This window comes from Martes martes (assembly GCF_963455335.1).
Source record: "Martes martes genome assembly, chromosome: 14".
NCBI classification, from domain to species: domain Eukaryota; kingdom Metazoa; phylum Chordata; class Mammalia; order Carnivora; family Mustelidae; genus Martes; species Martes martes.
The window spans coordinates 45801580-45815091 of NC_137902.1; the positions used below are offsets into that span (position 1 = coordinate 45801580).

Consider the following 13512-nt stretch of genomic DNA (forward strand, 5'->3'; position numbering starts at 1 on the left):
TACGAGGACTAGGTCAGCAATCATGAAGCAGTGCATTAAGGGTTAAAACATTTGCCTTGCATTGAGTAGGTATGAAATAGTAGAAGGCTGTTAGCATTTTCCTCTCTTTCCTTTCAACACCTCAATTTCGCCCTCTGAGAAAGGCTGGTGGTAGAAACTGCCTAGAGTTCTTTTCATGTATCAGATGTATCTTTACTGAGTAGGTGGCAGGTTCCAGAAGCAAAGATGAGCTCACAGCCTAGTGGGAGAGTCAGTAGGTGAACGGGAATATTATAATAGAAACAGAAATTTTGCTCACAAATGAATCATTTCATACATCCAGATAATGTTTTGGTTAGCTTGTGGGGGAAAGAGATCAAAGCTACTATTTAATATCATTAAAACAATCATTATTTCTTTCACAAATGCTAACCCAGGCAGAAAGGAAAGAGCTTTCCAGAGCACTGAAAATAAAACCTTGTTGCAGAGAGTAAGGCTTCCCTGTGACTTCAATTGTAGCTGTAAATTAGCCCAGAAGCACACCCCAAACGGTAGCAAAATTATGACTTTATTTAAAGCAGATGCTTTATCAGCTCATCCTTTCTGCCAATTCTTTCCAGCCTCGAGTTTCTCATTCTCCATTGTCCTATTATTAGCCTCTATTTTCTAACTGCTGGAGTCTGTTTTCCTTCTGGAGGTGGAGCCACCTACTGACATACACTCCCCTCCCTCCTGAGGCTCCTCACAGAGAGTTCCTAATTGAATTTCTGCCCTTCAGGAGCACAGGGTCATTGGGATGAATGCTCTGTCAGAGGGCTCCAGGGAGGCCAGGCTCTGGGCATCATTTCAGTGTCTCTACACTGCCATCTCAGAGCACTCCTCTGCCCCAAAGCCTGGGGTCTGTTTGTTTAATGAAGTCTTCTGTTGAAATAGTAACTCCTTTCCCTGACGGTAGCTATAACTGCATTTATGATGTATTTAAATCAAAAAGTAGCCTTTGAGAAACTAGAAAGTCACCCTGTTTCAGGAACTCTTACAACCTTTCTTTCTCTGATTTCTGCTATATGTGTGTATCCTTGCATATGACAAAATGCCACCTGATGTATTACAAGGCAAACGCTACATCATCGCCTTACTTTGACCTCCTATGAGCCTCATGGCTGTTCTTCTAAAGAAAAGGAATACTTTGTAGTTGGGAAAATGAAAGATGTTTTGCTCGAATGTACTATCAAGTATCTTCCAACTTCGCTCCCTCACATTCTCCCTGAATAACTCCACACTGATTGATGGTCAAGGCATCTTTAAATGGATACACTTAATTTGTTAGGAAAATTTTTAGTGCCAGAAAAATCATTATTTATACTTGAGATGTTAATAAATTAATTTTAGATTGTAGCTATTAAATGGTCTTTTGCAAATATTTCATATATGTAGATAAAAATCATAAATTAATTCTGGGCAAATAAAAGGAATCTTGATTTTATTGTTTAATCCACAGGACTCTTACAGGTTTGAAAAACCATACTCTTGTCTGTTCTTTCCACTCACTATAAAAATTCAGAGTCTGAGATAATGAAATTAAAGATGTCATTATGTCCTGATATGTTTTTGATAACCATCTGGACATAAGAGAGGAAATAATTCAGAAAAGAAGTGACCAACTGCAGAATTTATGTCATAAAACTGAATATTCTTAATTACATCTAAAATACATTTGAAATTTTCTCCCTGGGGTTTGAAGGGAATTTCCTTCAATAGCAGCTCAACTCTCTATGCCTCTGTTGGCAAAAAGAGCAGACTTCAAGCTGAGGAAGGAGTAGGCTCTGATCCTTCCAAGTGCAAATTCATGTTACTTCCTCTTAGAAGGTCTCCCTGGCGGGAACCTGGGTGGCTCAGTGGGTTAAAGCCTCTGCCTTCGGCTCAGGTCATGATCCCAGGGTCCTGGGATCAAGCACCGCATCAAGCCCCGCATCGGGCTCTCTGCTCAGCAGGGAGCCTGCTTCCTCCTCTCTCTCTGCCTGCCTCCCTGCCTACTTGTGATCTCTGTCTGTCAAATAAATAAATAAAATCTTTAAAAAAGAAGGTCTCCCTGGCTTTAGGACTGATCATTGATATTTGGACTCTCCTACACAGATATGGGCTACGTACATGCAGATCATATAGAGTGGATGATGCAGATCACAGAACTTGTCACAATGAATTGAACTAGAAAATGTCCATCTCAACCCTTCTCTTCTTAGTTTTTCTGAGAACATTCATCAACTAGATTCCTACTGCCTTCCACTGGACGTTGAACTGAGTATGCTTAATAAACAGTGGTAGAATAATGGGAATAATACATTAAATTGCCATTTATTTTTTAGCGCATGCATGGTAGAATTGAGCATAGCTGCTATACCTCTCACATGTGACAGATATAACTATAAACATTTTCTATATCACTCACATAGGATATATATCTCTAAATAAGATATTCCTCAAAGCTTGCTTCATGCTTTCATTTTTTTCCTGTTTCTTCTTTTAATTTTATCATTAATTTCTCATTTTCTAAAACTTCAACAGGAGATTTTGTACATAAGTATACTCGATGAAGATATTTCTTCCAAGTTCACCAAGTTAGCAAGGATTTCCCTTCCCAAGCGTAGGCTTTGGTGCCAGTGATTGTCAGTGTTGGCCTACTATGGAAATGTATCACATGAGACAGTGGGGAATTCTTGGTCCTCCAACTAAGAGCAAGTTCAGTAAAGGAAGAGGTTCTTTTTTCTCATTTACCATTGGACCTCAGTCCCCTGCATGATGCCAGATACCCAGTAAGTATTCTGTATATATGCGTGTGTGTGCATATGCATGTGCATAGCACTGATTCTGCTTTAGGGAGACTACTTTCCAGGGACACCTGGATGGCTCAGTCAGTTAAGCATCTGCCTTCGGCTCAGGTCATGATCACAGGGTTCTGGGATGGACCCTCGCATCAGGCTCCCTGCTCAGCGGAGAGTCTACTTCTCCCTCTCTCTCCTCCCCCTCCCCGACTTGTACACACTCTCTCTCCCTCTCTTTCTCTCAAATAAATAAAATCTTTTAAAAAGCAGACTATTTTCCTGATATTTATAAAAGCACCAGAATAGCTATGATCATAAAAAAATAATAAACAGAGTTGTATAAATGCACTTCAAGATAAACTTCAGAAATGCTGTCTTCAGCTTCTTTCTGTCGACAAGGAGGGTCTGGCCCTCCTGTCCCATTTTTTAGTTTTCACAAACAACGGCTAGGTAGAAAGGTAATTAAAGACAACACTAACAGGATGTTGATGTGTGCTTCCACAGACGTGGAGTACAGGGGAGAGGCCCTGGGCTGTGGGAGCCCCCAGTTCTGCTTTCTCATCCAGATCCTGCCACTACTTGGTGACTCAGGGAATGCTCAGCTGATTTGGAAAAAAGGGGAGGGGGAGGGATAATAATACAGAGGTTGTAGAATCATGAAATTTATATTAAGAAAAAAACACAGAGCATACGTGCTTTTCTATGAATTTGAGTTACACCTGAATGACAATTAGGGCAACCATACGTCCTAACAAGCTTAAGGGATTGCTGGTGTGGTTTATTTTACAGAAGAAATTATTAAAACTGCTCATATATCTCAAACATTTTTGGGTTTGGATGACAACCTATATGGTCATTCAGATTACAATATGTGTATGAGTGTGTGTGTACTGTATATGTGTGTGTATATATATACACACACACAATTATATAATCAATCATATACAATTAATATTATATATAATTATATATATGATATATGATTATGCATAGACAATGTGAATGTGATCTGGTCCTTAAATGTTTTTTTAAGATTTTATTTATTTATTTTGACAGAGAGAGAAATCACAAGTAGGCAGAGAGGCAGGCAGAGAGAGAAGGGGAAGCAGGCTCCCCGCTGAGCAGAGAGCCCGATGCGGGGCTCGATCCCAGGACTCTGGAATCATGACCTGAGCCGAAGGCAGAGGCTTAACCCACTGAGCCACCCAGGAGCCCCCAAATATTCTTTATATATATATATAATATTTTTATATAAAATATATATTTTTTAAAATATATATTTTATATAAAATATACATTATATATATATATTTATATATATATATATATTTTTTTTAAAGCCGCTCAGACCAAAAGTGGATTGAAAAGACATATCATCCTCAGGAACATGGAAATGCTGCTAACGTTTTGAAACCATCTAGAGCATGAGTGGATGAGTAGATTCTGCAGGAGGGTGGTGCCTATTCCCTCACTGTCCCAGGAGCCCAGGCAGAACATCCCAGCCATCTCTGTCCTCTTTGATAAGGTCTTACTGGAATGTCTGCCTGAGAAGCCTGCAGGGCAGGAACAGTGTTACTGTAGCTGATGTTGTTCACCTCTTTACTGATGGACCATCTCTAGCCAAAAGATTATTTATGGATATGTTCTCAATATTTTTTAAAAATAAACTTGGGGAAAGAATCCATAATTCACTCAAATGGTGGCAGATGGGGTCACATAATTCTGGCTGAGTGCAGGAGCTCCCAGGTCACTCTAACCCAATAGGTCTGAGATCGATCCCCACAGACAGAAAGCAGGTACTTGGGGGGACAGCAGATCCAGGGGCTGCTGTAGAGAGCCCTCAGCCAGAATGGCTTGAAGAGTAGGAGGGGAGGGGATTTTTCTGCATATCCATGTCTGTAGAACAGGGAGAATTTGCCTAACAAAAGGTGGCCTCTTGTTCCTGCTTTTCCCCTAAATTTACTTCTTGAATAAGGACCCTTGATTCTGAAAAGTGTTCTTGCCTATGATTCATTATTACTATGTTTTTCAATAATTTATCTGGGTCAGTTTAACTCTCCTTAGTGGGCCTAAGCTGAACTTTATGTGCTTAGGAGACTCTGAGTACCCATCTCGAAGTGCTGGCCCAGATCAGCATGCAGACCACACATGACCCTCAAACAAAGCTGTGTGGAGAGCAATATACACAGCTTAGTATATTCAACCACACTGACTCCATTAAACCCACCATGTGTTTACACTAGACAAGTACATTTTACTTGTATCAATCCTCACAATGATCCTATGAAGCAGGAATGTTATTGTCCACAGTTAACAGGTAAGAAAACAGAGTCACAGCGAATACATATAAGTTGTCCACCTGCAAGTCCATGGTGGAAGACTGAAGCTAACCAGCCAGTCCAAATGGGAATCATCGACACAATGAAGGCAACTGACACTGATGAAGTAGGACAGGAGAAACATTTCTTCCTCTTAAAGCTATATTCAGCAAGAAGAAATTCTTGGAAGATCAAGAACCGGTTGCAAAATTGGGGGAAATAACAGAAACTGGCTAATTTGTCGGAGTCTCCAAATTAGCAGTGAGAAGCCTGAGCCCTTGGAATTTTCTAGCCTGCCCCTTCTTACCTCTTAAAACCCGAGTCCCCTCTTAATCAAATACACAGATGACACCCACTCAATTTCTCTCACAGGATTGCAGCAAACATGCTTTGGTTTGGTTTCAATATAAGCAGAAGGGAGAAGAAAAAAGAACCGGGGATAATAATATCACATACATAGTGTCTACTGTGTATTTAGAGTTTTCTTAATGTTGCTACTTTTCATTCTTCTATCAATCTTTAGGACCAGTATTTGTCTGCCTGTCTGACTCTCTTTTCAATACAGGACAGGAGGTTGTGGTTAAATGCCTTCCAGAGAAACCTCATATGGCCAGTGTAAAGCTGGGCAGAGCTTTTAATTCAGGACGGTCTTAAATGCTCACATTTGCCTCATGTACCTCTTACCCCAAATCTTACAAGGAAGCTATTTAAAAAACACACTGATGTCAATTCTTTGATACAAGAAATCCAAATCAGAACAGCCGCCTCAAGAAACACCATTTCACGTTTCAACTAGAGCTCCCAATCAAGTCAGAAAGGATTAAAATAAGGGAAGAATCTTTGACCATTAACCAAAAACATGTTTTTATTCTCCATCAAATGTGCTTCTCTGGACTTATGCACAACATTTATAAGTGGCCCTTTAAGAACACCAGCTGGGGTCCAGTGCAAACAGGTTAAAATAGAAGAAGTAAACCAATGCCTACGTGTCATCAAATTGCAATTATGTTCACTGTACTGTTGTCCTTTGCTTTTTAAGCCACTTTTTAAAATTTCATAAACTTCATCCAACAGAAAAGAGGCAAGCAGTCATCACTTGGCTCATTTGTCCACATCAGGGGCAATCAGTAGACAGCCTGTTATGAACATGGCTATTGCAAATTACTCAAATTATATCCAGACTGTGGCAAACATTTTCATGAACATTTAACTAATGAACTTGGAAATTCTTCTGAGGCTCTTCACCCTGTTATCTAACTCCATTCTGCAGGGACTCTGCCACTAGATCTGGATTTAGAGATATTTCAGCCTCCATCATCTCCTGCCAATGGAGTTCAGGGATGTGTGCCAAACTCCATTTCCCTTCTGTCTTGCGTCAACCATGGGGAATCATTAGCTGCTGCGCTCAGAGCACTTACTGAAGAATCATTTGATAAAGAGGACCCTCACTGGGTGGGAGAGCTAATGGACTTCCAAAGTCACAGAGCAAAGCACTAACAGGGAGGGTCCTGTAATTTTATACAGTATATCATCAGGAAATGGCTACACTGTGCCAGTCGATGCTCTTAAGAATGGAAGATTTGATTTCAAAACCTACACAGGCAGAATGAGACAAAGTAAGGAACAGCAGCTCCTCGAAAGGCTCCTTCTCCTTTCAATTGCTTTCTCTGCTCCCTGAGTCCTGGGAGCATTTCACCCACATCACTGACTGCCCAGTCCATCAGCCCATTTATGGAAGTACAGCCTCGAGCAATGGCTGCTGTTGGACTGCTTCTCCCTTTTTCTAGCAGTTCCATATTTCATGCGAGTCAAGCATCTTCAAGTGAATTGCTTGACAAATTTCCAAAATGATCGCTTCAGATCAAATTCAGCTAAAATGCTACCCTTTCCAAAGTTTTGAAAATCCATTTTTACAGCAAGGCTGCCGAAACATCTAATGAGCTTCAATTCAGGAGAGGCACATCCTTTTAACTTGAATTTGGCCTCAAAACAAGTTTGGCCCAGTCAAATGCCTACCAATCTTTTTAGTCACAATGGCTCCCTCTTTCACTCTAGTGAAATAGATTACAGATAGCACCATTTGCCAAGTTCTTAAAATTTCCAGAAATGACATAAAAAAAAAAAAACAACATGTTCAGGAATATTCTGCTTTTATTCAGAATATTTTGATTCAATGAGTTTCTAGAGACTTGCTTTCCTTCTTACCCAGCTTTATTATTGTAGGATATATCTTTCTATTATTTAATTCTTTTTTTTTTTTTAAGGTTTCAAAACACACGATTTCAGCATGGAAAAGAATTAGTGTAAAAAGTGTAAATGAATTATTAATAAAAGAAGGAGCAGACACATTCAAATGGACTTTGCAGTATTTAATCTAGAAGGGCTTAATTGGAAGTTCTCTTATCAGCCTAATAATAATGAACCATAATGACCTTGATTTAACAGAGTCAGGGACACTATCTATCTTTCTTAGTGGAAACATGAGAAGCAAGGGGTCAAGTGTCTTAACCAGGTATTACATAAATGAAATATGTGTGTAATGTACAGATCTTAGAAAATTTATAACGTTTGAAGAAGAAAATAGTTATAAAACATTAGTTTTTTTTTAATTTTTACTAAGCTCTTTTTTAGAATTGGACTGCTATTGCATGCTCAAATTTAGAATATTTTGATTTTCATATATATATCATGATATAACGAGCATTTTCATGGCCCTAAAACATTATGAAAATTCCAGTTAGGTTGAATTCATCCAATGCATAGGTGTATTCTAATGTATATAAAATTATAAATTCAGTTTTTTTTTCCTAATACAAATAAATCTGTGGTGAATATTCTTATAAATAAATCTACATACACATTTCTGTACACTGCATTTTTAGAAACAATATAAATATTTTGAAACATACTGAAACATTACATATAGGAGATACTTAACAAAATGTATTCCCTCAGGTAGTAAATGAGAAAGTGCTTTTACTCTACTCTCAGCAAACTATTTGCTTTTAAAAATCATTAAGTATGTAATAGGCAAAAAAAAATTTAATTTGCATTTCTTTGTGAGGCTGAGTATTTTTCATGTTTATTGGTTATTTGTATTCCTTTTTAAGGGAAGAATATGTTCCCCTTGTTGCCCATTTTCCTACTGAGACTTAATTTTAATGTTACACTAGTTGATTTACGTGACTTCTTCAGAATATTAATTCCTTGCCATATTTTATTATACCGTTTACTGGTGATTCATCTTTTAATTGTATTTCTGATTTATAGTATCCAGACCAAAAAGCAAGGTTTTGCCAGGATGTTTATTTTTTCCTTCCATTGCTTTTTGTTCAAAAGGTCCCTTCAATTGCTGTGATAAATAAGTATGTAATTTTATTTACCATTTTCTTCAAGACTTTATTAATTACATTAACTCTTGAATTCATTAAAAACAACTTTTCATATAAAGAACGAAAGTAAAAACCCAAATTTGATTTGTTTTATCTGATCGCCAACCAAATTTACTGAGCAATCAGCCTCTCATTTTCCCTCTGATTTATGGATCTCTCCTTACTCTACACTAAGTTCCAGAACATACCTGATTCTGGTATTGCCAGTCTGTCAGCCAATGATCTAGGACTTTATAGCATATTTTAAATTCAGCAAGACCTAGTTTGCCTATTTATATTTCTTTAAAATCCCCTCTGTCGAGTTATTTTGAGAATCTTGGTATTGTTCTTAAATTTTCATTAGCTTGCTCTATAATTTCTAAATAGTAAAGATAGCTTCCTGAAAATACACTAAAGAGTAAAAAAATAACTGAAAAATATGAAACGTCCCTCATCTCAACATTCATGCTGTTAACACTTTTGAGCAAACACTTTCAGGATCTCTATCAGAGATGATCTAGGTAGGTTTGCATCTACTCTTCTTAGGCAAGTAAACAGAAAAGTGTTACAGCATCATCAGTCTTTTTCAACATAGAAAAAGTTTTTTGATTCATGGGCTCCCAGTCACAGGATTTATCATAGGATTGCAATGTACTTTTTTTTTTTTTTTGCAATTTACTTTTAAAATACTAAAAAGTATTATCTTGATTTCTCTTAGATCTGAATGTCACAAGTAAAACATTTACTGTAGATTCACAGACACCCCTACATATTGTTGCTTTAATATACTGAATTGTGTTTCTTATTTAACTTGAAACATGGCCCAGTTGGTAATGTACCACAGATACCCCCGGTAGCATGCCAGTCACGTGAAAACACTTCCCCTTGTTTTCCTTACTTCCTGACAATAAACTACTTCACTTACTCCAAGTGCATTACAAAGTACAGCGCCATTTAATTCCTAAGTTCATTTCTGTATGTATTTATTCAACAATATCTTGGTGATAGGAGGTGCTCAATAAACATTTGCCGAATGGAGAACAATGAATGAAACATAGTACTTAAATAGAGTGCTATACAAAATAACACATTATTAATAACTACATGGGGATTCTTAGAAGTGGCTGATGCAGGAACAAATGTAAGCTTTTTATTCACAGCAAAGCCCAGGAGATGAATAGTGGGCACATGCAATGTGTGATTTATTCATACACTCTAGTAGGAGATTTATAGGCATCTATTAACCTACTTGAGTTCCAATTCTGTCTTAGGCTGGTCTTTTGTCATGATTAGCTATGTTGTGACTCTATGTTAAATAACAGGTTGTCTGTGCTGAAATATGCAAGAAATATGAAGATAGAAGGTCAAAATTATATATATATATATATATATATATATATTTCCCACTGAATCATAGATGTATCTCCACTTGTGTAGGGGAAAAAAAAATTAAGCATGCATATATGCACAAAAGCAAAAGACATTTTTTCCAGACCTGAGATCCATTATCATGGTATCATAGACTGGATTTGTCTCCCAAATAATTAATACGTTGAAGTCCTAACCTCCAGTAACTCAGAATGTGAGCATATTTAAAGAAAGGGTCTTTACAGAGATAAGTGAGTTAAAATAGAGCCATATGACTGATGTCCTTATAAGAAGAGAAAATGTGAATACAGACACATACAGAGGGAAGAAAATGAGAAGACATAAGAAGATGGCCATCCTTAAGCCCAGGAGAGAGACCGAAAGGAAACAACTCTGCCAACATCTGGAGTATGGATTTCTAGCTTGCAGAACTGATAAAATACGTTCCTCTTGCTTAAACCACTCAATCTGAAGTACTTTGTTATAGCAGCCCTAGCAAACTAATACACCATGAACTAATCCAGAAGAGAGTGAGGCTGTATGTTGAAAAAGAATAAGAATTATTTTGTTATTTGCAACATTCTCAGTTTTCAAAAAGATTAATCGTACCCACCTGCATACTGTGTGGGGCCTGATTTGATCCCTCCTTTGGGTAAAACACCATCCTAAAAGTCACTGCTTTAGGTGATACTTTTGATGAATCCCTCCACCAATCGATTAGGAATTCAAACTTAACTGACGGCACTGTCCACTTCCACATGACGATCCCTTTAATGTACAGTCGAGGATCTATGAGAGCTTGGATACAATTCATGCTTGGAATGGGTAGATCACTCTTGGCTTCTCCCTGGAGGTCTTAAAGTCATTTGTGTGCTTTCTACCTCTGTCTACACTGACCTAATAAATATAACACAAGAAGAGGGATGTGGGAAGGAGGATTCCCACTTCCCTTCATCCCCAACCTAGTTTCACAGAGGAAAGAAATGGGGTGTAAATTTTGTAAGTGGGGTAAATGTAATAGTAGTCCCCAAGTCATATGGAAGCCATGTTCTCAAGCGTGAGGGTAGATTCCGTCCTGTTTATCCTGATATAAGACCAATGTCACTTATCAGCTCTTCCAAACCTGTGTTGTCCACTAGGACAACTCATCTTCCTCGTGGACTGAAGTTGGCCCTTAGAGGCAGGCAGGATTTGCCATGTTCCAAGCTCCTAACTACAAGGTGCATTTCTCAATGCCATCTTATAAAACAACACAGAATGAAGCTTCATAATAGCAATATATAGAGGAGAAAGTAATAATTTTCCATGCTTCATGGTTCAGAATAATTAATTTAATAAGTGTGTCATATGAGAAGAATAAATAAAGAGAAGGAAAGGGGTGTGGACACATATGATCACTGAAGCATATACAATTGCAAGGAAAAAACAAATTACCAGGGTAGTGCTGGAAATAAAAGCTCAGTGAGAAATATTTTGGGGATGCTAATTTGATTCTTCTATGGAACCTTAAAGCTGCAGTGCTTACAAGTGCACTATTTAGCTCCACCTGTTTTTTATTTTTAGCATTTATATAACCTTAAGTCTCTAAAAACCAATTAAACACCTCCTGATCTCTACTGGGAATTTTCCCTAAGTAGTTCTCTACCTCGACTATAACAGGACTATGATTTCATTTACAACATCTTGCTGGAGAGCATTTTAGCAAGATAGGTGTTAAAAAAAATAATGAAATTAATAAACGAGGGCAGAATCAAGATGAGCTCCAGTCTTCTCTGGACACAGTTACAGTCTGGGGTTTGGTTCACAATCAACACTGAGCTGCTTGATCTTAGAGCAGTTTGCTTTGTCATGTCACAGTCTGTAGTTTCTTAAGAAAGGGTTATTGCTGCGTACAAGCCAATGTGTCTATGTCCCGCACCAAAAATGCAGGCTTCTAAAGGGAGTAAATAATTATTTCTATTAAAGTGGTAGATATAAATGTAAACCTGTCTTTGCTTAGGTAAAATTCTGATCTTGTCTATTTTAATTCAGTTTTACCTTCCTCAAATACTAAAGTCACCAGCCTTGCCCCTCCCCATATTAAGACTCCTGATTCTGCCATTCCAATAGCTAGACTTAATGCACCCCACGTGCACTGCAGAGCTAAACACCACCCTCTGTCGCCAGGCCTCTCTGAGGGCCTGCCCCCGGCGCCGGCCACTAGTAGCTTACCGACAGTGTTTATGGGATCCCGTCAGGGTCTCGATCACAAAGCACTCGCCATCATTGAGACAGTATGCGAGGTCCTTGTCTCGGCAGGGTTTGAAGTGCTCAGACCGTTCAGTGGAATACGTCGTTGTATCTGTCAATGGAAACACAGACAGAAGCGCTGTCAGCAGCACAGTCGGTCACCCCGGTCAAAACCCTGGCTGGGATCTGTGCACTGAGGACTTCTACGTGCTGAGCCTTCACCTCTAGAGAGAGAGCACAGACCCTCCACTGGACTGAAGAAATGCAGCTGGATATGACGTTTCATGACTGAATGGTGTGTGCTCCCCCAAACTCACAGGGTAAAACGTAATCACAATGAGATGGTACCAACAGGTGTGCCTGTGGGAGGGGATTAGGTCATGAATGGGATTAGTACCCTTATAACAGGGCCCCAGAAACCTCCGTCACCCATCGCAGCCATAAGAAGATAGTGCTCTATGAGCCAGGAAGTCCTCATCACTCACCAGACACTCAATCTCCAGGCACCTAGATCTTGGACTTCCCAGCTTCTAAAACTGTGAGAAATAAATTTCTGTGTTTATGAGCTACCCAATCTGTTAAAACAGCCCCAACTGACTAACACAAGCACTGTATTCAGTTTTCTAAATTTCTCCACTACATTTTAGCAATTGGAATCACTCTATAAGCCCCCACCGAGGACACAATAACAGTAAAAGTGGAATGATTCTGCAGTCAAACACCTCAAACCCGCTTTCATTCACTCAGTTTTTAACAAACATGCTGCATGAAAGATTGAAACAGGATCTCCTTCCCTTTGTTGTTGCCAAATGTCATTAAACATCTGATCAATGCATATTGCGACTGTTCTGTGGAAACCGATGTCAGTTTCTAAGAATCTTTTGTTTGTTTTTAGTTACAGCTCTAATAGGCTAATAGCTGAACCAATTATTCTTCCACCTTTTCCCCCTTTTCTTATGTAATTAAAATGTAAATATTCCAAATTCTGAAACAGAATCTCAAATGTGAAGAATGTTTCTGGCATATACCTAACAGAACCAAATTACTGTCATTTTTAAGTATTATTTTAAACATTTGCTTTAAAATCATAATTACTTAAATTTTTAAATTAAGCTGTATGTCTGCATCCTTTTCCTAAATATGGAACTAGCCATAAGTATGTCCTATCTACTAGATACAGACTCTGATATCACATGCACATATTCTATTCTCACAGTTTTAAGCAACTGAAGTATTAGCACCAACTCCACTGCCACATTGGAGAAAAAATGTATTTAAAAAGTCAAAGATGGGGGCATCTGGGTGGCATAGTCAGTCACGGGTTCAACTCTTGATTTTGGCTCAGCTCATGATCTTGGGGTGATAAGATCAAGCTCAAAGGCGGGCTGCAGGCTCAGCGGGGAGTCTGCTTGAGATGCTCTCTCTCCT

At 38.5% G+C, this 13512-nt stretch overlaps 1 protein-coding gene across 7 annotated transcripts in view; it reads right to left on the reverse strand.

Annotated features, from left to right (window-relative positions):
- Positions 1-13512, reverse strand: part of NRG3 (neuregulin 3) — a gene marked incomplete at both ends in the record, with an annotated part of 1061561 nt that overhangs the window by 591834 nt on the left and 456215 nt on the right. For all 7 annotated transcript variants that reach the window (XM_080823074.1, XM_080823078.1, XM_080823077.1 and 4 more), the window contains one exon: positions 12067-12196. In XM_080823074.1, the coding sequence (XP_080679200.1) occupies positions 12067-12196 (130 nt within the window). The remainder of the gene's footprint in view (positions 1-12066; positions 12197-13512) is intronic.